The 25028-nt window shown below is 43.8% G+C and overlaps 1 protein-coding gene across 1 annotated transcript in view; it reads left to right on the top strand.

Annotated features, from left to right (window-relative positions):
* Positions 1-853: 853 nt before the first annotated feature.
* Positions 854-25028, top strand: part of xirp2a (xin actin binding repeat containing 2a) — a 44080-nt gene continuing 19905 nt past the window's right edge. Inside the window, exons 1-2 of the mRNA XM_071540004.1 lie at positions 854-1152; positions 18364-18484. Of these exons, the coding sequence (XP_071396105.1) occupies positions 940-1152; positions 18364-18484 (334 nt within the window). The 5' untranslated portion in view covers positions 854-939. The remainder of the gene's footprint in view (positions 1153-18363; positions 18485-25028) is intronic.

Genomic DNA, 25028 nt, shown 5'->3' with positions numbered 1-25028 from the left:
TTCCCACTTCCCTTAACAGTACCGAGCGCAGGAAGACACTCCCTAGGAAGTGTTGGCGCGGCTGGTGAATGAGCAAAACAATAAAAGAGCCATCGCCGGGCCAGCGGGGTTAATTGTTGAGGGCCCTTCCATGATTTGTTCAGGAATAATGGGCTTTCCCACTAACCCCAGACCTGGACTGATGGGTGGGGTGGGGTGGGGGGGTGGGGGTGGAGGAAGGTGCGAAAGGGAAGGATGGGAGAGGCGAGAAGCCGTCAAATCAATGCCTGTTCCCTGGAAGCCTGGTTTCGCTTATGACCTGTTGATGGGAAAAGAGGAGTTGGATTATTGCCAGTTTTTGGACTTACTGAATCAATACAAACTCCCTCTCTCTCTCAGCAATCAACAATCTCTCTCTCTCCCCTTACTCTTCCTTTCTTTCTCAAGCTCCCACTCTTCCTCTCTCTCTCTCTATCTCTGTTTCTCTTTCCCACACATGTAGCTGCCATTACTTTGGCCTGCCTTTACAACTCACATCTCAATTTGCTTCTCTGAGTCCACATGTGGGTTCGCCTACGCCTCTGTGTGTGTGTGTGTGTGTGTGTGTGTGTGTGTGTCTGTGTGTGTATGAGTAATTACAGGGCGGGGGGGGGGGACTTTTCCCTGTGAACTTTTTCTTTTTCTCCTCCTCTTTTCCCGCTCCTCCAGTCGAGGCCAGCCTGCCTCGGTGTGCAGAGACGAGAACGGCATTCCCACTCCTACATCTTCACTCCTGCATCTTCACCTCCAATCCTTTCTCTCTCTCTCTCTCTTTCTCTCTCATAACTCCCTCTCTCCCCCACTTCTTCCTCTCTCCCCCCCACTTCACCCACACACAATAGACTTCCCCTCCGAGCCTGAAGGAAAAGGTGGGGAGGGGGGGGGGGAGAGAGGAGGGTGTAAGATACGGTTTCTACAACAATGGAAATTCAATCAGGAAATGGAGAGGAGGCGGTGAGCGCTGTGTCGGCGACCTCAGGCTCCGTTTCCTGCAGTCCCTCCGGCCCGCAGGTAGACGCATCAGACGATCCCGTGCTCAGAGAGGACCTGCAGGCGGCCAAGAGGATCGAGAGGTTTGACATCCCGCTGGATAGCCTGAAGAGGATGTTTGAGAAGCCTGCAGGGGCAAACACAGTAAGTGCTGCCACCGGTTTTATTTGCTATATGCTGTAACAAGGCCTCTGTTCATTTTGCACAGTGAAACTTATTGCTGTTTTTCAGGCAAATGGAGGATTGAGTAAATATTATTCTCTGTTCTGAGTATGTGAGATAGATATGGATGGCTGGGAATGAGATATTCTGCATTTTTATGTATTGTAACCTCTGTAATGTGTTGCTACAACTTCACAAACCTTCAAAGAAACTTGAAAATGTTACAGTTGTTTGAGGCGGTGACATGAGGTCAAGCCACAGATCTGGTTTCTGAGCGGTGAGACTGTGCAGGGTGATTTGACTGCCGGTATGTGTGTTGTAGTCTCAGCTTTCCTATGTAATGACTCTTTGTGGAAGGGGATATTGTAGTACTGGTGATAAACGTTTTAGGATATAATGGAAAAGAGTGATACTTGCAGCATTTTGCTCAGCTTACAAACAATTTGCTCTCAGACTTCACAGAAATATGATTCAGTGTTTGGCACGGGGGGTTTTCCATCACTTTTGTTGACTCTGCTGAAAAATGCTTACACGTCTCCTTTTAGCCGAGGAGGAGGGCGGCCGACTCGCCCCTCTTTGGTTTTCCATCCCATTGGAGTTGGCTTGTCTGAGAGGAAAATCTAAGTCTGTTGGAAGTAAAGTGGGTCATTATGAGAAAACCTCCCATTTACCAAATGTCTGATGATGAGAGAGAAAGGGCCCAGTTGACCTACTTCTGCTTTTATTAGTTTTAATGCTGTCCTGACATCAACCAGAGTCACTCCGAGTCTTCCAAGGATGATGAGCTCAATGGAGATTGGACTATAAATCTCTCTTCATAGTGTCCAAACTATAAAACTATAAAGCTACAAAATCCACATGAGCCATCATTAATGTGATACTTTATTAATCCCCATAGAGAAATTCTCTCTTCTTGTAATACTCATACAAATCTTTGGACCTAATAGATTCAACATAATTCTCACTGAATTTGAGAGTGCTAATCAGCTGCATTATGGAGAATGTAGTTCCACTGTATGCCAAGGCAAGCTGGTGGCACTGATACGCGCGCTCTGCGACTGTGCAGTGCCATGCGGCGGGTGCTATTCGACACCCTGTTATTTAAGACCTATTTTGGGGAGCTTTATGGTTAAGCAGGATTTTAAAAATAACCCAGTAATTGGCATGTCGGCTGTGGCTGGGAGCGGTGCACGGCTTCTCTGTGACGCTCTCGCTGCAGTCTGACTTACTCAGATGGCAGAATAGAGGGAGAGAGAGAGAGGGAGAGAGAGAGAGAGTGTAGACGTGGACCTATTGGAACCGGATCAGATTTGGATCCTGAGTCACTTGTACAACATCCTCTTCCTGTGCACTATTAGCTATGGTGTTCGTTTGATTCAGTGTTTCAAGATTTCAATATTCAGTAACTTCTTGTCATATTGAACAAGACTGCCCGGAATTTATCTCAGGGTAAGAAATAGGACATGACATTCAGGTACAAATCATCTCCCCCTATATGTATAATATAGAGGTTTTAACTGTCCAGACATTTTTACATATCAACAGGGCAAAGAGAGATGAAAACTATAAGCAGTTTCCAGATTACAATGATCCACTAAGAGGTATTTTGAGGTTTTCCCTCGCTTCTCAATCCAGCCTTTCAGGGTGACGCATCATCTGGTGTTCAGAGCCATGACAAAACACGGCTAATTTAGACTAGACTATGCTAATCTATTTGGACTAGATACTACTGTGGTACAGGAGCCATAACAGTCTGAAGAGATAAGAGTTCGGCCTCTTGTCTTGTCTTGAGTGTCAAACTGGAATAACAATATTTGCTGGCAGAAAGAAAGAAAGAAAGAAAGAAATAGGGACAATTAGGTAGAAGAGTGTAAAATACTTCACTTATACAGAATAGTGGCTTAGCATGAGGAGATGGTGGTAGTCTCCTCATCCCAGCATGAATGATGGGATTCATTCTGCTAATATCATCCATTTGGGAAACTGATACTTTGTGGAATCATTTACTTTGACCTTTTCTCTTGACATCTTTAATTTTGACAACAGCTAATCAACTTTGCCATTTTACATTCATTGTCATGCTTTGCTTCCGTTTAAGTGCTCTTACTCCCAAATTGAATCATCACTGTGTTATTTTTTTAGGCAAGGTGACCCATGGGAGACAAAAAAAAAAGATAATTTATTCATCTTCCTTTTAAATAATCAATGCCCAGCTAGACATAACTTCCACAATATGTCATAACTTGGCATTGCAACACATATCTTGGCATTGTATCACAAGCTGTAGAGTGCTCACAGTCTGCTCCTATCTTTTCTTTGACATGCTTAAAAAAAAAGCCTGTAGTCAGTGTTAATGGAGCATATGGGCAGCGTTCCCAGAATTCCAGAGAGAGGAGAGGACTAGAGCTTTGCAGCCGGCTGGTGATAAAACATGACCTTGTCTCTAACTCAACTGTAAGGCCGAGCTTAATATTTGATGATGCGCCGTATTTTTCTCTGTGTGCCCCATTTCATTATTTAAACGGCGCGATGTCATTGAACAGTCAGTCATAACAAAGAGCGATGGATTCCCGGGTGGTCGCTCAGCTGTGGGCAGATCCTCAGCGGAGAGACAGAGAGAGGACAGGCCGCGTTTCCATTCACCCCTCCCCCCCCCCTCCCCCCCCCTCCCCCCAGATGTGAAGTGATGCAAGGGTTTATCTCGAGTGCAAAGAGCGTGTTTTTCCGCTCGCATAGTACCATCGGCAGGCCGATCCTCTGGGGACACAAGATTGTGTTTACAACATCTGTCTGACCTTCTGGTCATGACTGCACACACAAACGCAGGCGAGGGTGATGCATTCAGGCATAAAAACACACGCTCATGCACATGCATCAGGTAGGGGAGGTGATACTGTACTACATTAGATGCATTAGGGTCAGAGGGGCAATGTCAAGTCTTGTCTAGGGTCTTGAATTCCCAACAGCACCCCTGCACACACATGCACACACACACACACACACACAGGCAAGGTTGAGTAATTCACATGCAAGGCCACACACAAAGTGGATTACTCATCAACTGTCAAACATGAGCTGAAATACATTTGCACTTTAGAAAGCATATGCCCCTATTCTGTACTACTTCATTAAGTTTTTCAAGCATAAATTAGTAGTTATGTAACTTAAATGTTGGTTTATAATGCACATGCCCTCCCCTTGGCACCCCCTCATGGTGTGATGGCCTCTGTTGGCCAGCGGGTGGCAGTGTAGCATCTGTGAGACTGCAGCAGTGACTGTGATGTTAAAAAATGTCACTTTCTAAAGAGATGCGCATGAGAAGGAGGATATAATAAGTGTGTATATCCAAGAGGGATACACGGTGAGACAAATGCTAATTACCTCGTGTAAATTGGCCGATTGAGTAATTTTCATACCGGAAGGTGTCTTACAATGACTTTCACTTATGTCTGAGGCTGTCAGATTATCAGGATTTGCATAATTGGGGGAATCTCATTAATTCCGACGTGCTAGGCGAATTCAATGCAACATACATAGTATTTTAAAAGGATTTCATACTCTAGGATAAAGCGAGTCACACCTGGGTAACGGGGTGAGATGAGAAGGGAGACCCACCTTTACACTGGAGGACTGGGGCTCGAGCATCCGCCACGAGTCTTTGATCACTGAATCCCCAGCAACTTTACGGGCTCGTTTTCTTTTTCTCCTGCAAATGAGAAGAGAATTTCATTACAGGAGGCAGCGAAGCGTCGGGTTATTACTGATGTCACATCTTGCTGGCTTGTTAATTCAACAGAGAACATTTTAAGAGTATTTGTTTTTTTGGAGGTTGGAGCATGTTTCATCCTCTGAGCTCACCTGCTGTTGCTTTCTGTCCTTTTTTCTGTGTGTATGTGTGTGTGTGTGTGTGTGTATGTATGTGTGTGTGCCAGAGGGAATGAGAGAGAGACAGAGAGAGAGAGAGTGTCAGAGAGACAGGAGAGAGTCTGACAGCATGAGGTGTCTGCATAAATTCAGACGATGGCATTGGGAGGTCTGGAATGTTCCTCAGTTTATTTCCATGAGCTGAATTGTCACTGTCACTGACTCGCTCTCATGTGTTTTATGTGTCTCGCTCAATGCACCGAGCAGACACTGATACTTGTCATTTTGCTCTCATAAGCATATTTTCTCTGTGGGGCTTTTCATAAAATGCCCTCAGCGAATGGCCTCCTTTCAAAACAGTAGTCAGACTCTATTTAAACGGCACACTTCACACTAATTGAAACACTGCATTAAGACTGTCAAATCGCTCATTTCTATAGCTGTTTTTAGGTCTTCACTTCTCCGGCTTTATTAAGTGGAGCGAGTGAGGTTTGTGTCTTTGCCAGGCTGAAGGATCTCACTTTAAAGTGTCAAATGACACGCTGAGGGATGGCAGAACCAGGCGGCCTTTTGGCTAATTGTGGACCATTTTCCGAAAAATAAATCAATCTGCGCCGCCGCTCCTAAACGTACTTAATGAAATGTTAAATAAACTAAAAGCCACGGCATCTCCACAAGAAATTGATCCAGCCTCGATGAGGACACTCGCGTCCTCATTGAGCTCGTAAAAATTCCATTAACTTTTACCAGGCATCTCTTTCGTCTCAGTTTCACAGATTCAAATCTTTTAATGGAGCTGGCACCGGGGCTGTGTGTGTGACGCACTGCCGGTTTTCGCTGTGTGATGATGACTTGTTGCTTATTGCCTTGGCTCCGGGAATAGTTGCGCTGTTACGTGGTCTGCCAAACACGGCTCCGAAACTCCCCGCTCCCCGCTCGGCTTAACTCATTCAAATAACTCCTATTTATTTGCCTATCTGCCGTTTGCTTTGTTTACGGGTTTGGGGGAATCAAAACCTGACTAAAACCTTTAAAGGATCCTCTGTAGTGCTGGAAATGCTTGTTAAAGCAATATTCCACTTAGTTTTAACATGGGGGTTATTTGGCACTTGACCGCCATGAAAACCAGAATATAAACTAATCACCAAGGTCAGATGCAGCTGGACGAGTTTGTAGCATCCGGATTTTTACTTCCTGCCTGAAAACTGACATTTAACACAGTTGTGAACAGATTCGACAACAGGTCCCGCTATTGTGATTATCAACTGACTGTGGGTCCAACATTTTAGAACATAATTTTGCAGAATAGCACTTTTTATTGATAGAAGAGAACATAGTGGGAGGGATACCATTTAGAAGAGATAGTTCCTGTTTGGGAGACCGGATCTACTTTCATTTTTAAATGCAAATTTTTGCATAAACCAAGAATAGAAATGCATAATGACAGATCCAGGATCAGTTGTTGAATCTGTTCACAAATTTTAAATGTAAGTTTTCAGGCTGTTTCCATTCAAGTGAATGGGAAGTAAAAATCTGAACGCTACAAACTAATTCCTCATCTGATCTTGGTGATTAGTTTATATTCTGGTTTTCATGGCAGTCAAGTGCCAAATAAACCCCATGTTAGAACTAAGTTGAATATTGCTCGAAGGCGCCCCTTTATTCCAGAGGCATTGTAATCGTATGTGCATATTCATTCCAATGAACTCTAATCCATTTCCATAGCTGGATAATGAATGCATATCTCCGGGCATTTTTCCCTCCAGATTGTGCTGCGACTCGGATTGTCTTTTCTCAAACGCGACTCAACACCTCGCTCCCTTCGAGAGTGTGTGTGTTCACCGATTAGCCAAAGACCTAAAGGCTTAGTCTTTTAATCATTCATGTAGATACGGTTCTGAGACGATGGCACTGTGTCAGTCTGAGGATCGTTGCCATTGCAAAAGAGGAAGCGATCTTGGTTTATGATAAGGTACACAATGCAAATCTGTTGGCCCGCTGATCATAAACTAGAGCTCAATCATTAAACTTTATAACTAGATGAGAGACAAGAGTTCACACACACAGGGATCAATGAGTTTATGTTTTAGAAGGATTAGAGTCCATGTCACGTTTTGGTAAGTGCCGAGGTGAGGTGAAGTGACGTTTGTTCACTTGCATCTACTTGTATTACGCACTCACACAATTATAGACTTAATCCCCAGAATATCAAATAGGCATGCGGTGTGTCACCCGATGTCAGTTGCACAGTTCAGTGTATATTGGGAACATTTCGAGAGCCTGAAAACGGAGCTGGATCCCAAGCCACTTTAGAGCCATCATGTATAAATAGTGGTGGCTGGCGTTGTTGGCAGCGCTCACTGAACATTAAGGGAGCAAGGAGCCTGATGAAAGAGACTGAAATATGATTTACATTCAATAAGCACTGGGCCAGATGGGGAGACAGAGGAGTGAGAGGGTGGATGGGAGGGGAAGGCAGTGGGGGGAAAGGGAAAATGGAGATGGATAGGGAGAGATTCAGAGTGAATCAGCAAGGGGGGGTTGAGAGAGAATCCAGCTGAATGAAGAATGAAGAGCGAGTTCATATTTTAGGACGACAAGCAGGTCATAGTGCCTGATTAACAAATTAGATTCATGTTTCAATAAAGATAGGCCTCATCAGTCCCCACTTCAGTCTTTGACACTGATGGTTTTACCGTTTTTAGCTTCCCCCCCCCCCAGTTTTACTCTTTTCCCACGGCTTGTTCTCCCTGAAGGCGAGCGGATGCCTGTCAGTTTTCAGCCCTGGTTAAGAGCGCTTTCCCCCTAATCAGGAGAGAAACAGCAAGAATACAGAATGAGGAGATGCTGGCACAGGTCGCAAGGTGTGAAGAGCGCACCTCTTAATGTTCTGCTAATGTCGCTGTTAGTTTTTCCAGCAGCCAATACACATGAGAGGAGTTTCCGCAGCCAAGCAGATTCAAGCTGGAATCATTGGATGTCTGTCAGGCTTTAATTTCTCTCATCCTTCCCTCTCTTCCCAGATCTGGGTCAAATCAGATTTGCAAATTAATCTGGTTGGGGAAAGTGAAGAAGTAATAAGACTCTCGCCTCCCTCAGCAAACTGCCAGTCAGGGAACCTTGAGCATGGCACTTAACCAAGGGTGGAAGTAACTAATTACATTTACTCACATTACTGTAATTGAGTAGCTTTTTTGCATACTTGTACTTTTTTGAGTATTTTTTAAAGTCAGTAACTTTACTTTTACTTAAGTATTTTTTTACTGAAAATTTTTACTGAACTACATTTTAATTCACATCCATTACAGAGTACAATTTTTCTTGTAGGTAGTGAATGGTCAGTCAGCTGAGAAGCATAATCTGGCTTTACTTTGTGCACTTTATTATGTAATTTCAAAATTTTCAATTACTGTAATAGAATTGAGTTTGAACTCCATCCTCTAATCCTTTAAGAACTGAATGGAAAACATCACAGCTAACAACGTTCTCTTTTCTAAAATGTAACTCTACTACTTTTTACTTTTACTTCAGTAGATTTTTACCCCAGTACTTTTACTTCTACTTAAGTAAAATATCAGTAAGGTAATAATACTTCTACTTGAGTAGGAAATTCTAATACTTTTCCCACCACTGCACTTAACCCTGTAGCAATGTATGTGTCACAGTAGCCTACTAATGTGAGTATGGGGGGCTAAAAAACAGGCTAAAACTGTCGGAGTCTAGCAACAAGTTAATGTTACAGAAAAGACTGATAAAAAGGGAAATAATTTACAATAATGATGAACTATGGTATGTATGGTGGGAGTCTATAAATAGGGCAGGCATTACCCTATCGGTCACTGTCACTATTCATTAACCTCATTGGATAACAAGCATCTGTGTCACAGCTGTTAACGGATTACTGCCTGGCTTTCTTGTAGCAAGTTAAGCTAGCTAGCTAATGAGGAGTAACAGTAACGCTAAATATAGCAACGAGTTTGTTCATAACCCCCACCTGCTCCAGTGGCCAGCAGTAGAAGATGTGGTTGTACCTGGCAGCTCCCAGGTGGAAATGTGCAAGTGTGAAGCAATTGACTGAATGAGTGTCTTCCCTGGATAAATATTTAAATCTAGAAGTTTAACTTTCTGTGGTTTGGTTTCGTCTACCTCGGTTTTAGTCTACCTAGGTGCCAATTTGGGGTTTGTTTGCCAAGTTTGTTTAAAAGTTAATTCAGTATACTTTTCTGTGATTGATGACATACCTGTCACAGTCTGAATTGTCCGGTGGCAGGATCATTAAATCAAAAACTTAGAATTATTTTTAAATTATATTTTACCTCGGTTTGCACCGCACTCCATGAAAATAAATAAATAAATGAATAAATAAAGAGCAGAAATCACTGTGTGTGTCAAGTCAACATAAGAGGAGGATTTTGACAGGACCGAACCACAAGTACCGCTGAGGGAAAGCTCTGACTAAATGTTGCATCACCCATTCCGAAGAAAAAAAAAAACAGAAAGAAAAACAGTTTCACCAACACGGGATGGGATGAAAACGCATCTCTCGAGCTTTTCTGTGTCAAAAAAAAAAAAAAAAACAAGTGCCAGAGAGGAAAAGGAAGCTATGACCGGGGACTGCAGCATGCGAGCCCTTCGCTCATGTACTGGAGAAGGTTTTTGTTCTATAGTTTGTTTGTTTGTTTTTCTGTCTCTTTCTATCTGTTCTTACACAGTCATTCTCCCCATCTGTCTCTCTCTCTCTTCCCATCTGCATGTCTCTCTGAGTGTCTCTCTATCCGCCTCGCCGCTGTCCGTCCCTGTGCCTCTTCCCGGCTGTTTGGCCTTTCAGTTAATCCATTCTGCCCCAGCTGGCCTTGAGCAGAGCAGCAAACCTCAAATCACTATTACAAAGCTGCACCCCGACCCAGTCGCCCGCCCCCTCCGCTACCATGATCCTCCCACCTCTTTCTCTCTCTCTTTCGCTCGTCTTTCTCAGCCTCGCTTCCTCTATCTGTCTTTGAATTGCCTCATGCGTCTGTTCATGTCTCTCTCTTTATCTCTCTCAGTGTGTCTCTTTCTGTCTTCTTCCTCTCTATTTGTCCTCCCCCTCTCTCTTTCTCTCTCTCTCTTCTATCTGCACTCCACCATTTCTGTGTGTTCTGTTAGTCCTTCCATCGGTCTCAGTACTTCACACTCCAGTTATATCAGACTCTCTCTCTCTCTCCTCTACTTTGTTTATTTCAGCTTTCTCTCTTCTTGTTTTTTGGCCTGTGGCTCATCTATCCCCCTCTCTCTCTCTCTCTCTCTCTCTCCCTCTCTCTGGTCCATGACTCTTTTGTGTCCATGTTTGCCCAAGAGTACTTGAAATATTGATGTGGGCGGTTCTCGCCATGCCTCTGTTTAGTCATAATGAGGGCAGTCGATGGAGGATTGTGCGGCTGCAAAATTTTTTTTCATACTTCTATTGGATTGCAAAAGGAAAGCTTATGGCACCCGGCGCCAAACAAACCAAGACTTGAGGAAAGCAGCGTCTGCCAAGGCGGAGACAGAGAGAGAGAGAGGGAGTGAAAGGGAAGGCAGCCTGAGAGCCTGGATGACCTTCAAAGGAAGAATGCAAACTGTTGTGCAACGCCAACAAGGAGAACGTGGTAGAAAAAAGGCAAGCGATTAGCCAAGCAATCCAATTTCAGCTCTTACAAGACTCGTCCCTTATGCTTTATTGGCGTTTAAACTTATTTGTTTTAGCACTGTTCATACGGTTCTGTGCTATTTTTATGTGAATTTTGAAGCTTATTGCCCACTTGCCCCAAAGTTTGAACCTTGAAATAGCAAATTAAGTATTATAGCACTCCAAAACTATCTATATCTATGGAAGCTAATCATTACCTGTAGAGGATCCAGCTGGTGTCATTGTGCCAACAAAGGACCAAAGTTGTTTACTCTCATTTAAAGGATAATACTAGTGTTTTGTTTTTTTTATTTGTCCCAATCATCTATGTTGCCCCTCTCCTTTAGATTCTTCCTGGTGCACACACTCAGTGTAGTTGGAGATATCAGCGCTCGTTTTCCTCCTTCAGAAGAAGAAGCCATTTGCTGCCATTCATACAGCTTCCATAGAGTTAGATAATCCATCACAGTAAACCTGAAGCCTTAATCTGGTTTTGTCAGAGTTTCTGTTTTATCGTTATTTCATTGTACCAGAGTTGAGTGTTTTCATATCAGCGCTGCATTACGTTACGCTCTGCCTCCTGTCAATCACCTGACACCCACAGGAAGAAATGGAAGGCTCTGCCAGGAAATAATCCCTCAAAAACATATCGCCTTATAAACTTTGTCATATACATGTCTTTGTTATTTAGCCAGGGCATCAGTTAATTTATGTTTGACACTGTTACATTTGTATTGTAAAAACAATAAAAAATTGTGTTAAAAAACCTAATTGCACCTGGCATGCATTGCAAAATAATTGGGGGAAATGTGAAATAGACATAGACAGAAACAAATGAGCTACTCTAAATGACACCAGTAGGGTCCTTTAAAAAATGCTGTTTTTTATTTCATGCTATCAATCTTTTCTCAGAATAGCTGTCACTTTTTTCATATAGGGCATTTCTCATTGTGGGACTTCAAATATTGTTGTGTTTTTCTTGCATAGCAACAGTTTGGAGTCACAGCTAAGAGCTTGGGTTCATCGCTCTGACTTGTTGGAAAGGGTCATCCGTGTTTAGAGAAACTATCCTCCCCGAGCAGCTGGTTGCCTCAGTCAGCCTCCTGGTTTGTTTATCCATGTAGATCCTCATGACTCATGTCTGAGTGTGTCCGCTTCCATGTTGTGCCAGCAAACCAATAAGGCAGCTTTCACAGCAAGAGGCGCCCTGTCCAAGAGCTGTCAGATGGTGTGTGTGTGTGCGTGGGTGTGTGTGTGAATACGGTGGCTCGCATGTATTTAAACGTGTGTGTATCATTTTCCAAAAAGAGAGTCCTCCAATTTAAAATGAAGTAGCCAAACAATGAGTCATGTGTGAGTGACTTCTGTCCTTGGCAGACCCATTCAGTCACTCATCCAATACCTGCCATACTGCTGCTCCAGAGACAGACAGAGAGAGGGAGGGAGAGAGAGAGAGAGAGAGAGAGAGAGAGAGAGAGAAAGAGAGAGAGAGAGAGAGAGAGAGAGGGAGAGACAGAGAGAGAGAGAGAGAGAGAGAGAGAGCGAGAGAGAGGGCAAGAGAGAGGAAAAGAGAGCACTGCAAAAAAACTGTCCATCTTAAAAGAGTACACCACTTTGAGGTGGAGGACTTCTCTCCTCAAGACTCTCCCCCATCTGATATTGAACCAGACGACCTCATCGATCCGGACCGCTAGCTCCACCGGCTCCAGCCCAAGCAGTCGGGCCAGAAACCGAGGCGATGGAGGTGCAGGAGAGAATGGGAGAAGTGTCTGAGTGATATATTGTGGTGTTCAAACTCATCATAAACATGTTAATTTGCCTACAATTTACATTTTGAAGTCCACTCTCTAAATCCCACTCTTGGTTTGTAGACTGTGGCTTGAAGGACAAGGCTATGAACGAACACTACAATGGGAATATGGCTGCATAAACTACTAAATATAATCAAAGAACATTATCTTGAACTTCTAATCACTACATGAACAATATGAAGATAATTAGAAAGTTAGAAAATGATAGAATAATGAAAAATCAGTGCAGTCTCAGAAGTCCAGCAGGGTGTTACATTTAAACCAATGGGGCTGCAGGAAAACTATGATTTTCTGTGTTAAAAAATGTTGAACTCATGTCCATTGAAGGCATATAAACACATTTACAGCATGGAAAATGTGATTCAGGTTTTAACAAGTCATTTAGTCTAGTACTCATAAAATGTTGTTTTCCCTAAGTGAAAAAAAAAATTGCAATGGGCTGAGATAATTGTACTTGTTTCACCTGTTTCTGGCATTGATCCTGACATTTGCATCAAGATAATGTCACTCGATTCAAGAAAAATCTTGAAGTCGTTTGCATTGGAAACAAGTGAAACCATCTCACTCAAATGGCAGATTTCTTTTACTTGGTTTATGAAAAACAAGATTTTAAGACTCAATACCAGACCAAATGACTTACTGTAATACTGACAGTTTTTACACTGAGGAGGAGACAAGGGGGGAGAGGGAGAGGCAGGACAGATAGGGAACGTTTAGGAGAGAGCGAGACAGACAGCTCTACTCGGAGACCTTCCGCACGTCATTAAAGTCCTACAAGTCTGCAAGCGGGAGCACCGGTTGTTAGAGGGCTAACACTCGCAATATGTCAACAGCTGACAAAAGACAATCAGCAATGTGAAAATGTAGAAGAGCAGAAGATACGCATCTCCTGGAACAGTCTTTGCAGTGGCGACGTCTCCCTCTAATAGGCACCAATCGACTGAGATGAGGGTGATGGGGAGTGTGGGTGGGGGGTGGGGGGGGGTCACGATGTTCACCTCCCCAATCTAGCGCTGCGTGTATCCCCATCTCCCGTTGCCATGGTTTCTCCCCGACACCGGCCCGACTGGCCTCTTTGTACGCGTCTGTCACCGTTAATGTCACACATGAAATGGTCCCGGATGGCCAGCATTGATTTCATTAGGCGAGCTTCTTTTAAGAGGATCAAGTGAATTTTTTTTTTTTTTTCTCCCCACTGGGATTATCTCTTGCGACAGGCCTGCAACGTTTAGACAGATTTCACCAAGCACTGTCCCTCATTAACTCTGTCAGTCTGTTGGAGATAGGGAGAGACCCCCCCCCCCCCATCTCCTGGAACAGAGGGCTGCATGGCGGCCCGAGCCAGAGGGAACATATGGTGGAGAGTAGGAGCTAGATAGCACTCACTGACTGCTACATGGGGCAGTGTGCTGTACAGTAGCACTGCTCTATTTCATAACACAGATAGCAGCAGTCCTCAGTTCTGTTTGACACATAGTAAAATACCTGGTGAATGCACAACTGTGACCGCATAACAGTTAGTTAAATATTAATGTAGTCACCGAAGATCACCGCTCACCACTCAGCTGCTGTTCAAGAACTACATCACTTCATGACTTGAACAGTTATCATTATTATTTAGTTATTAATCAGAAAGAAAAGATGAATTGAACATTTGGTGTGTTATTGCTGCTTTGTAACAGCGGTAAGCCATGCTTGACAGTGATTTGAGAACGGCTAATGCCCCATCTGTCTGTCTGCCCGCCCACCTGTCTGTGTGTAATTGTGTGAGCGCTAACTGTGCTTCGCATCGCGCCTTTCACACCTCATAGCTGTTCAGTTGCTTAAGTTGAGTTCCTTCTTTGCTCAGTTCCCGCAGTAGCAGAATGCACAGATAACTGACCTAAATTAATAGCAAACGTTATTGCTGTAAAAACATTTACCACTAAGGATGTCCTCAAGATGCAAATCAGCTCAATCAGTTTGCATTTACTTGCGTCTTGAACACAACCAGTGCAAAATCTTGGAGGAAATCGTGACTATATAGTACGGCCTTGAGTATATACAAAACAGATATATGTGAAAAATAGACACTCAAAAGTCAGATTTCAATGCACTCCTTATCCAAGTTCACCATTTGCTCTAGCAGCGTTTTCCACATGCTGCATAAGATACACGGATCAAACTAGCAAATCCTAATATACAAGCCACAATGCTATTTATTATGTTTTGTGGGTTTGATTGATCAGCATATGACTCTTATTTTGAAATTTGATCTGCAGTGGTGCACAGTAGAACAAATGGTGAACTTGGACAAGGAGTGTTCATTTATGAGAAGTGTTTGAGTGTCTTTTTTTCCCCACATATATCTGTTTTGTATATATTCAAGGAGAAAGGCATCACATCACAACCTGTTACACCGAGCGCTTCTTGCCACACAGCATGTGGTCAAGATTCCCTCTCAAGATGCAAGTAAATGCAAATTAATTCCAGCAACATCCTGAAGCTGTTGATGTTACATGTGATGTAACTCTCACTTGTGCTGTTAAACTATGTCTATGAGACCTGGCTTGTATGTTAGAGAAAAGAAGGAGGTGGGTGAAAGGGGGGGATGCAATTGTTATATTAAATTAACAGGAGCAGAAACAAGAGAGACTCCTTCACTAACAATAACTGGGAGACTGACTTTGTGGATAATTTCTGTCATTATCCAGGCATACGGACACATATTCTCTGTCAGAAACGTACTGCTAAAGTTCCCTTGGGTGCAGAAGTTCAAGTTTTAACATTTTATTGGGTCCATACATTCTTCAATACAATGGCAGTAGTGTTTCTTTGATGACCTTTCAGGTTAAAAATCCACAAAATGAAACTAGTTCTTTTCATTGGATAGTAGGTAATGTACGTGCTTGGTTGACAAAACTATAACATTTTTACAAACTGGAGTCTCTTTATCTCAGAGATAGTGAATGATTTACAGAAGGTATTGATTTTTTTCCAACATGAGATATAGCAACTTGGAAGAGTTCTTCACATAAATTCTGTTTCCCTTTAACAGCTTTAAAAATTAAACACATCTTTCTCTTGTGCTCAGACCAAGTATGTCAGCCTCCTTTGATAGACTACAGGTTCAAGTACGTACCTTCTGCCATTCATTTCTGATACATCTTACTGATTTTAGATAACAGGTATCTGGTTATGACTGTGCTGTTGTGCACACTAGCTAACACAGAAACACAAGTAGAAGACAAAGAAGTAGGGATGGGACGATGTATTGGAATTCAATATATCGCAATGCAAAAATGTGACAATACATATCATGGGGCAGAAAAATGTATCATGATATTAGCAAAATTTTATTCTGCTGTAGTAATCACAAATGAGATGGCTTGACCATCACAATTTCACAAGCTCTACATCCAAATTATATGATTGTCCTTTGTAATGACATTTTTAATTTGTTGCTAGAAAGATTTGTATCTCCGAAATAAACATAATTCTGCAGTTAGACTTTGTTGTCATTGAACTTTCATTTATTACATCGTATCATGGTTGTATTGAAGAAGAACCACATATCGTGTATCGAATCATATCATGAGATAAGCATACCGTCCCATCTCTACAAAGAAGCTAGTGTTAGTAGTGGCTAGTAGTCACATTTTAAGATTAACATCTGTTCCTTTGCTAAATTAGCCTGCTGGCTAGTTAGCTAGCTAAGAAAGCCAAAAGCAACAGTTTTTTCAGGTTAACTGAACTGACTCTTGTCAGAGTGTTTTAGACCAGGGCTAAAGACAAGACAGTTTACTGTGTCACAGTAACCGACATTTGAAACAAATCTACCATATCAGAATATTCACTTTTACTTACAACATTACTGAACTGACCTACACTCACACCACAGCAGTATTTTTCAGGTATCTCTCTTTCCCTGCCTGGTTGTTCCATATTTACTATGGCCATTACAACTGGACCTGCATGATGGCACCAGCTGTGGCTGCTCTGAGATTTGTGACGCAACTGCAAAGCCTCTATAAAACACGCACAGCAGACTAAACTATTATTGTATTAGAATGTATTAAATTCATAATTTATGACACACATTGGCCTTAAGAGAAGTGTAAACAAGTCGCTGTCAGACAACCAAAGAGGGATATGTTTGAATCCTTTTAATGCCTCTCAGTCACTGACACCCACTGATCCACTACTGCTGTAACACTGCACAAACATTGTACCACACACACACACACACACACACACCTAATAAACATCCCTGCTGCCCGTGCACTTTTAATCATCCCCTGAGCAAAGTAACACGCCATTGTAGACAAAATGTTCTGAGAGCGTTATTTAATAACAGCAGTCAAATACAGAGCGCTGGGGAGCCGCTGTTAGCAGCCGGTTTGGACCGTGTGTTTTGCTCCTCGCTGCTCACCGATTTGAGCTTCATTCAATGTGAGTGCTACTTCAGCAAGAGAGAGAGGGACAGGGACAGACAGACAGAGAGAGGGAGAGAGAGAAAGAGAGAGAGAGAGAGAGACAGGGAGAGAGAGACTGGGGCCCCCTGACAGGAAGGAAGATGGGCGCTCAGAGAGAGATTGTGTTTACAGCCATATTTTGTCATAGAGTGTCTTCATGTCTCGTGTGTGTGTGTGTGTGTGTGTGTGTGTGTGTGTGTGTGTGTGTGTGTGTGTGTGTGTGTGTGTGTGTGTGTGTGTGTGTGTGTGTGTGGACGTCTGAAAACATTTATCAGCTGCTCCCACTGCTGAAGGTGGAAGGGAGAAATGTGTGTGTGTATGTGTGTGTAATACTGTTCAAAAGTATGCAAATGACCATGCATGTATTTCAGGGATTTGTTAAATGGGATTTTTGGCGACAGTGTTTTGTTCTTTGCCTTTTTTTTTTTAATGAAATTACAGTTGACATCTCCAGCAGAGAGAAGGAGAGAGAGAGAAAGAAAGGGAGAGAGACACAGGTGTGCGTGTGTGTGTGTGTGTGTGCGGCCAGGTTGCCAGGTGGTTCAGTCATGTGTGGAGTCATTGTGTGTTTGTTGTCACTCTCTGCGCTGACGCCCTGCAAGAAGCCGTCGCAAGAACGCTATGGGGAATATATTTGATTTGCAAATACTGTGGAGAACACGTCTACACACACACACACACACACACACAAACACAGACACAGGTGTGTTTGTTCTCCCGTGGGGATGATTTGCAACTGAATAGGCGTGTTGCTTTGGCTGACTTCTAAAGTTTTGACAAAATGCTTCCAGGGGAAAAACAAGACTGTATGCACCAAGGACACGCCATTTACCAATGTTGTGCCGTTTTATCAGCGGAAGCCTGTGAAAACGCCTTTGGTTACAGAGAGAGCGCGCCTATTAAAATTCAGCCAAGTGCTCTGTTTGCTCTAACTTTCCACTCAATGCCTATTTTGCACGTCGCGCTCAAGGTCGTCTTTGTTTGCTCTGACAGATGTGTGTGTGTGTGTGTGTGTGTGTGTGTGTGTGTGTGTGTGTGTGTGTGTGTGTGCATACGTGTTGTGTGTGCTGTCCAGACGTCACACATTCCATCTAGCAGAACAATGTTCCGCTGGAATTCACAGCTTCAATGTCAGCAAACACGGTCTCGTTTTTCATGTTTGTGTCATGTGTGTTAGCATCTGCATCCTCCGTTACCTCTGCCAGTGTGTGTGTGTGTGTGTGTGTGAGTGTGTGTGTGTAAGGGTGTGTACAGGGGTTTTGGGCAAAGGCAGCTGGTTATGATGACCCATAAAGTCACCTTTCCACCTCCCCTTTGAGAAAGCACAGGTGTTTCCTCTGATAGCGCGCTCTCTCTCTCTCTCTCCCTCTCTCTCTCTCTCTCTCTCTCTCTTTTTCCTCTCTTTCTCCCTGACCAGGAAGTGAGAGCCGTCCACACGCCCCCGTCCAAAAGAGCAGCGTCCAGTCCCGCTCAGGTCGACCACAGCAGTGACCCCTCGCCGGCACAGAACATGGCCTCGCTTCAGGACGCCGGCCTCCGTAAGTCTTCATTTTCTCATCATTTTTCTTTCGCTTTTCATTTTGTCAGAGGGAGTTTATTTCAAAGTTCATTTTCAGGGGGCTTTGATATAAAGTCTGAGGTGTTATAGCGTCTGACAGCAGGGGCCTTAGCTCTGTGATTGCACCATCGTTACACTAGTCTGTCAAGCGGTGCAGGATGCATGAATGTGATGTGGTGTCCCGTTTGGTATATGGGATAAACATTTGGCTTTTGAAAACCAGATCGCTCATAGCCAGATAAGGCTGCCCTCATGGATCTGGCATGTTTTTTTTTTTAATGGGAAACGGCAAGCTTGCAAGATACTGTGCTTCCATTACTGTGATAGCAACGCTGCTGTGGCTAGCTCCAGTTTGTTTTCCACTGCCACTGATAGCAGTGTACACACAGATAGAGCGTACAGTGAGAGGTTCAGCTCATTATTCTGCTGCGAGGCTCAGAGAATAACAAAGCAAAAAGGGAGCAAGACATACACACAGCCAGGGCCTCTGAGGTGTGCGCTGATCTTGGGAGTGTGTGTGTGTGTGTGTGTGTGATAGTTTTGGGAGTGTGTGTGGATGTGTGAGAGAGGAAGAGACAGAGAGTGAGAGAGAGAGAGAGAGAGAGAGAGAGAGGTGTTGTGGGGGTGGTAATAGTTGATAGTGAGAATCTAAAGTGATGGATGTGTTGACAGGCAACTGCCTCAAAGTCGTATAGAGGTGTTAACTTCAAACACACCCACACACACACTCGCAAGACGCACAAGCATGCACACACACACACACACACACACATACACATACACATACATACACACACACACACACATACACATACAGAGCCTTTCCATCTGTACCTGAGATCAGCCAGGGTTTGGTTTTGGCCCGTGTGTCTCTAAACCTCCGTCGTGTCTAAAATTGGAGGTTGTTGACTCTCTTCTGTGTTCCCGCTGTCCTGCTGGAGCGATTGCTTTTGTCTTGGCTGACAAGTTGTCAGCGGTGCGTCAATGACAACACTGCATGATTTGCCGGGTCAAATGACTGACAGCGGGAGCAAGGGGAGTATAGGGGCTCTTTCCCCCCCTGAAGCCACAATGTTTAAATAAAGCACTGCGGCTGACTAACAGCGCTTTAAACAGATGCAAAGCTCACCTCCAAATCTCCATGCTTCTGCTCTTTTTAAATAGGCAACCTTGTTTACTTACTTTCTCACGTATCGCACTGGAATCAGGGCCATGAAACTACTGTTGGGTTTATATTTGTGTGGTTTTCAACAGGACTGTTATTTTTATCTTGGAGATTGCAGACATTTTTGGGGTTTTTTTTAGGAGCATGACAGACATGGCCTGAAATATTATTTGATGTTCTCTATTTTTTCAAGCTATTAGTGCCAGCAAAATTGTTCAGAATGCGCAAATGCTGCCATTTAGGCAAGATTTACCAAATGTCTGAAGGTTTAAATAATCTCTTCCTAGGTTTGCGTAACAACTGATGATGTCTTTAGAGTATTACCTTGAGGAAAAACAAAGCTTTTCTCCTGTCAATTTTAGTTTTGATAACCCTTTAAGACATTATTGACATGAGTTGGAAATCGAAACAGGCTTGATTGTATTGGCAGGTATTGATGTGTGGCTGGCCCATGGCTTACGCTCTTCTGGGTGAGTCAAAATGTCTGCTGACAGGTTCAATGTGCAGAGAAACCACATGACTTTTCCATCCTTTGACAGCTAAACATAATGTTTTTTAACCTTGCTGAACAAACATGGTTCTCACTCTGGAAGAGCGTAGCACCTCTTATCTTGATTATGCTATTGATATCTTTGGTTTCACCTTGACTCTGGTAGATACACAGTCCTCATTATTAGAAACGTTTCAGGTAAAACGGGACAAATAAACTCCCATGGATCCCAAACTGCTATCTCCATCCCTACAGGAACATTGTATTTCCACATTGGAAAAAGTAGATTTTTCGTTTTTATTTGCCATGTATTTAGAAATCAAGTAACTAGTCGATAAAAGTAGGATTTTAACGACCTCTATCGGTGTCCAAGGAATTGCTCAGTGCCGATGACCAAGTTGGCGTCGATGCCAGATCCAGACGTTCACCCAAGAATTCTTATTCTACTTATTGTGTATATTTCTTTTATGTTCATTTTGTTATAACAGTTCATCTTTGTTTGCTCACTCTTTGCACCAATTGCACACCTGACTGTCCTGGAAGTGGGATCCCTCTCTGTCAAGCAATCCCCAAGGTTTCTTCCATTTTTTCCCCTAATTTGGTTTTTGTGAGAGTTTTCCCTAAGGCCTAAGGTTCGGGGGTGTTGTTTAATTTATTGTTTCAAATTGCTGGCATTGTGAAGCCCTGTAAGACTGTAACTGTGATTAAGGGCTATGTAGATCAGCTTGACTTGACAGATCTCTGGCACAGTTTACGGTGGCCTGTAATTGACATAAATAATAAATTCAGATTTTTATGATAGAGAGGAATAAGCCAGCTAATTAGAGCAGAGATCCAACAAAAACGTCTAGCGAAGAGGTAATATATTGCCATGCAAAATACTGTAATAATAATACTGCTTTGCTTTTTTGGCTTGAGAACAAAATGCCTTGTAACACCAATCGCTCCCTTGAGGCACTGGCAGTGATTAACAAATCTATCAAAACCCCAAAGATATATTATGGCCATTTTGTGTTATGGGAGAGTAAAAATCCTACTAATTTCCCCTTTATGTTGTGAAATTTATTTCAGTTTAAAAGTGTGTGGACTTCTCAGCCCATCATTAGGTATTCTACAGGAGTGTGTTTATTTTCCACTTTAGGAACAGGAAATCCATGTGCAATTTCAGCGGGATTATCAGCCGAGTGCAGCCTCTCCACAGGCCTGATAACCAGGCTTTTCTCTTGTCGATGCGCAGCCGAGGCCAACTCACAGGGCGAGCAGGCAGGCGCGCACCCGGTGTCTTCGCTACTGGGGGTCGGTAAACAGTAATGATCACAACTCATAAGATGGAGTGACTGGACATAGATGATTCCCGGAGGGTTGTGTAAGCCGGAGAGTGCCTCACCTCTGATGTCGTGTCAGGATGGGCGCAGGCTGAAACACAGAGAGTGGAAGACCGCTGGAGAGCCGGCTTTGATCAGACACTCACACTGAGCAAGAGGTCGCTGGTTTAAAGGAGGAGATTTGCCATTGCTGCAGGGCGATGTAGAGAGAGAGAGAGAGAGAGAACAAAAGAAAGAAAGAAATAAAACAATGATACCAATATGATTTCTCACCTTCCACCGAATATGTCTCCTGCCTGAGTGGCTTCTGAGTCTTGATTGTTGGTGGTTTCAACCTCAGTCCTCTTGGGTCTCTGCACTGCAGGACTGTAATGAGTGAACTCTCTCTTTGCGTTGACCTTACTGCCCTAATGTCCATTTAACAGCTATATCTGGCATACAGTATAGTCTGAGAAAAAGCTAAAGTTCACCCAGAACGGGAGATGCAATCCCTGCTAGCATGAATGATGCCCTTTATGTATTTTGTCCTAATTCTTTATTCATTCATTCACCTCATTGAAAAGATTCACAGCCGCGCGCTGTTTTTTGCAACTCACACATATTCCACTCGACTTAAGAGATGCATCTGAAGCACCGAGTGAATATCCAACTATCTCACACCTACACTGAGTGAAACAGCAAGGTTTTAAGGTGTTGGGCATCTGAGTTACTGACCCAGGCTATCAGTGAGATAAAGCACCTCCGAGTAGAAGTGCTGATCTAGGAGCAGTGGTCAGAGCCGCTTTTCCCATCTGATGTTATTATGGTTTAAAAAGCAGGATTACACCCTGACTGTATGTGATACTAAGCCCATGAATCCATAGGTCCATAGCTGCATGCAGAGGCAGGACTAGTGGGGTAAATTCTGCATGTATGTCCCCATCCAAACCACCTACCGCCTGTGAGTCTTATCTATTTTCTATTGTTGTTAACACACCATGAACCAGTGTCAGCCACATCAACTTCCCCATGTTTGTCTGTCTCTGCTGTCAACACACTGTAAAACTGTAGTAATTCATCTTGTAATGCGAACAGGCCCATTCACTGGTGATTTAGCTGTACGTTAAATGTATCCGGACAGCCTGTTGGTATCTATAAGAAGCAGAATTACTAATCCAGACTCAAAGTTTTCACATCCCCCCCCCCCTACTCTTAGCCACTTTGCGCATATGAGCCCTCTGAAATGTATATGAAGCTATCTTCACCATGTTGTGCTATTAAATGCCATGATGTTTACCATGTTAAACATCCAGGTATCTCATATCCCAATGTCTCCTTGCCCTTCTCCCTGTAAATGAAGGATGTACCACATGTATGTTTTCCAAGTACATGGGAGATATATGGGACGTGTGTCCATAAGATCACTGTGACTTAACGTTAAGGGCATGTCGGGTACCTCGTCTAAAAAAAGCCACATCCACCCCACCCCCCCCACCCCCCAACTCCATCCTATTTTTTTCTTCTAAAATAAAATCAGCTGTCACTGGATGCCTGGGCCCCACTGAGCTGTGGAGCGCACTGCTGGAGCTGGTCTCCAAGCCTCACTGTCTCTCTGCCCAGGACTGGCTTGCTGTGCTGGGTTAAGGCTGGGTGACCAAGGCCCCCGCTTTCCTTTACTGGAGACCCAAGGCCCTTTCTATTCTGTTGGATTCTATTGTGAAGTAAAGAGCGACCTACAAAGTTAAAAAAAAAAAAAAAAAAAAGGTGAGCAACGCATGTGGATTATCAGCATTTCAAGGTTGACTCTTGTTGTGTAACTACTGACGTAAGCCTCACTCGTCAATACAGCTTTCTGCGAGCGATTATCTACACAAGCAACAAGTGGAGGGAGACAGATTGAAAATGGTAGACGGCATTTTTGGTTGATAGTGAATTGGTGTGATGCACCCAGGCTCAGCAGACTTCAGATATCTGTGGCGTAAAATCAGAAATAAGATGAAGCGGGGTTATTTAAATTGTGTTGCAATGTTGGGTGCTGTGGCTTCTTAAAGAATGAGATATGGTATTGCGGTATGTTTCCTGTGATTCCATTAGGATTTGTGGATTGTCATAAAACATGCATGTGTTCTTCCTGCTTCCTCCGACCAGACATAACCGGCAGCTATCTGATCCGGAATATTCTGAAAGCATAGCAAATTGAAGACAAAGTGCTTAGCCTAGCATAAGGAAGCACTTGAGGGCAATCCAGTTTCCGTGTAAAGAACTTCTTTTGATAGATTTGACAGCTCAATTATTGTGCCTGTTTTGCCTTAGTCGGTAAGGAACAAATCGCAATCCACGGCTGACATTTCAATTAGTGTTACTCTTTTTTGGCTCTCCTGTCAGACTTCGCCAGCCAAAAGCTCGGGTCAGAAAGTACTGAACGGGAAATTGGGTTGATTTTGGTTTCTGTTGTGGAGGGAGGGCAGGGAGAGGGGAGACACCTCTGTGATTAGGGGACGGCCTCTGCTTGACACAGATCTATGAGCCGATTTTGCTCGGAGCTACAAAGCCCTGACGCTGAAACACTCTCTTTCTGTCTCTTTCTCTCTCTCTCTCTTTCTAACATCCACTCACATATTGTCTCTTTCCCTCTCTCTCTCGCTCTCTCTCCCTGCGCCACTCGCCACCTCCGGCCGGCCGGCGGCACGGCAGCTTCACCACTGATCACTTAAGCGCAGGCAGCGGCGAGGCGGTAGTGACAGGGAGGTCAGCGGCCCTCGGCTCGGCTCAATATAGCTGCTGAGTCGCGCATACCGGCAGCGTGGCTCTCCCCCGCCGACTCCCCCCCCCCCCCCCCCTTCCTATCACTAGTGCCAGCTGAAACCACCGCTGCTGTGAAGAGATTAGGAGTTAATACCCCTCTGGAAAAGAAACAAGAATAATACTAATAGTCACCAATCTTCACCCTGGAGTGGTGGTAAACATGATTGTGAGCAGTCCAAGGTGTTCTCCATCAAACGGCAAAGGAAATGATACGGGCTAAGCGCTGGTCCACGGAGAAGGCCGTCACACTTTCTTTCCCCCCTGATATCACAGTGTAAACAGAGACTAGGCCCTCATTAGAGAGGGGCATCTTAGGCAATAAGGCATCGTGGTCGAGATCCATTAATAATGCTAATTAAACATCCGCTGGTGCCAGCGCTAATTAAGTGTTAGTCGGTGCCAGCGTGAGGGAGACGGAGGGAAGGACTTTCAAATCTCCAAAATGCGTGATCTCATTAGAAGTCCTTGAATCTCGAGTCTGACCTTGTTTTCTCTCCATCTCTTTATTTTTGTCCCTCTCTCTCTCACACACACACACACATCCACTCCATATCTCTCCCTATTAACAGGGAACATGACTCTGCAGACAGCCAGTTTATAAAAAGGAAAGGGTTTCTGTTTTTTTCAGGAGACGGTCCCCCCCCCCCCCCCCCCACCCCCTCCGGAGCCTGTGTGTTACCTCACCTCCATGCTATGGGAGCTTTGCAGACGGCATGCCTTCCCGGAGGCCGGAGATATCCAAGCCGCTGTTGTCACCGCT

This window comes from Centroberyx affinis, unplaced genomic scaffold (genome assembly GCF_046629955.1).
Source record: "Centroberyx affinis isolate AG114_WGS23_722 - 3 ecotype Tasmania unplaced genomic scaffold, CSIRO-AGI_Caff_v1 ptg003550l_1, whole genome shotgun sequence".
NCBI lineage: Eukaryota > Metazoa > Chordata > Actinopteri > Beryciformes > Berycidae > Centroberyx > Centroberyx affinis.
Note: the sequence above shows the minus strand (reverse complement) of the source record. Positions and strands in the feature narration are given on the sequence as shown.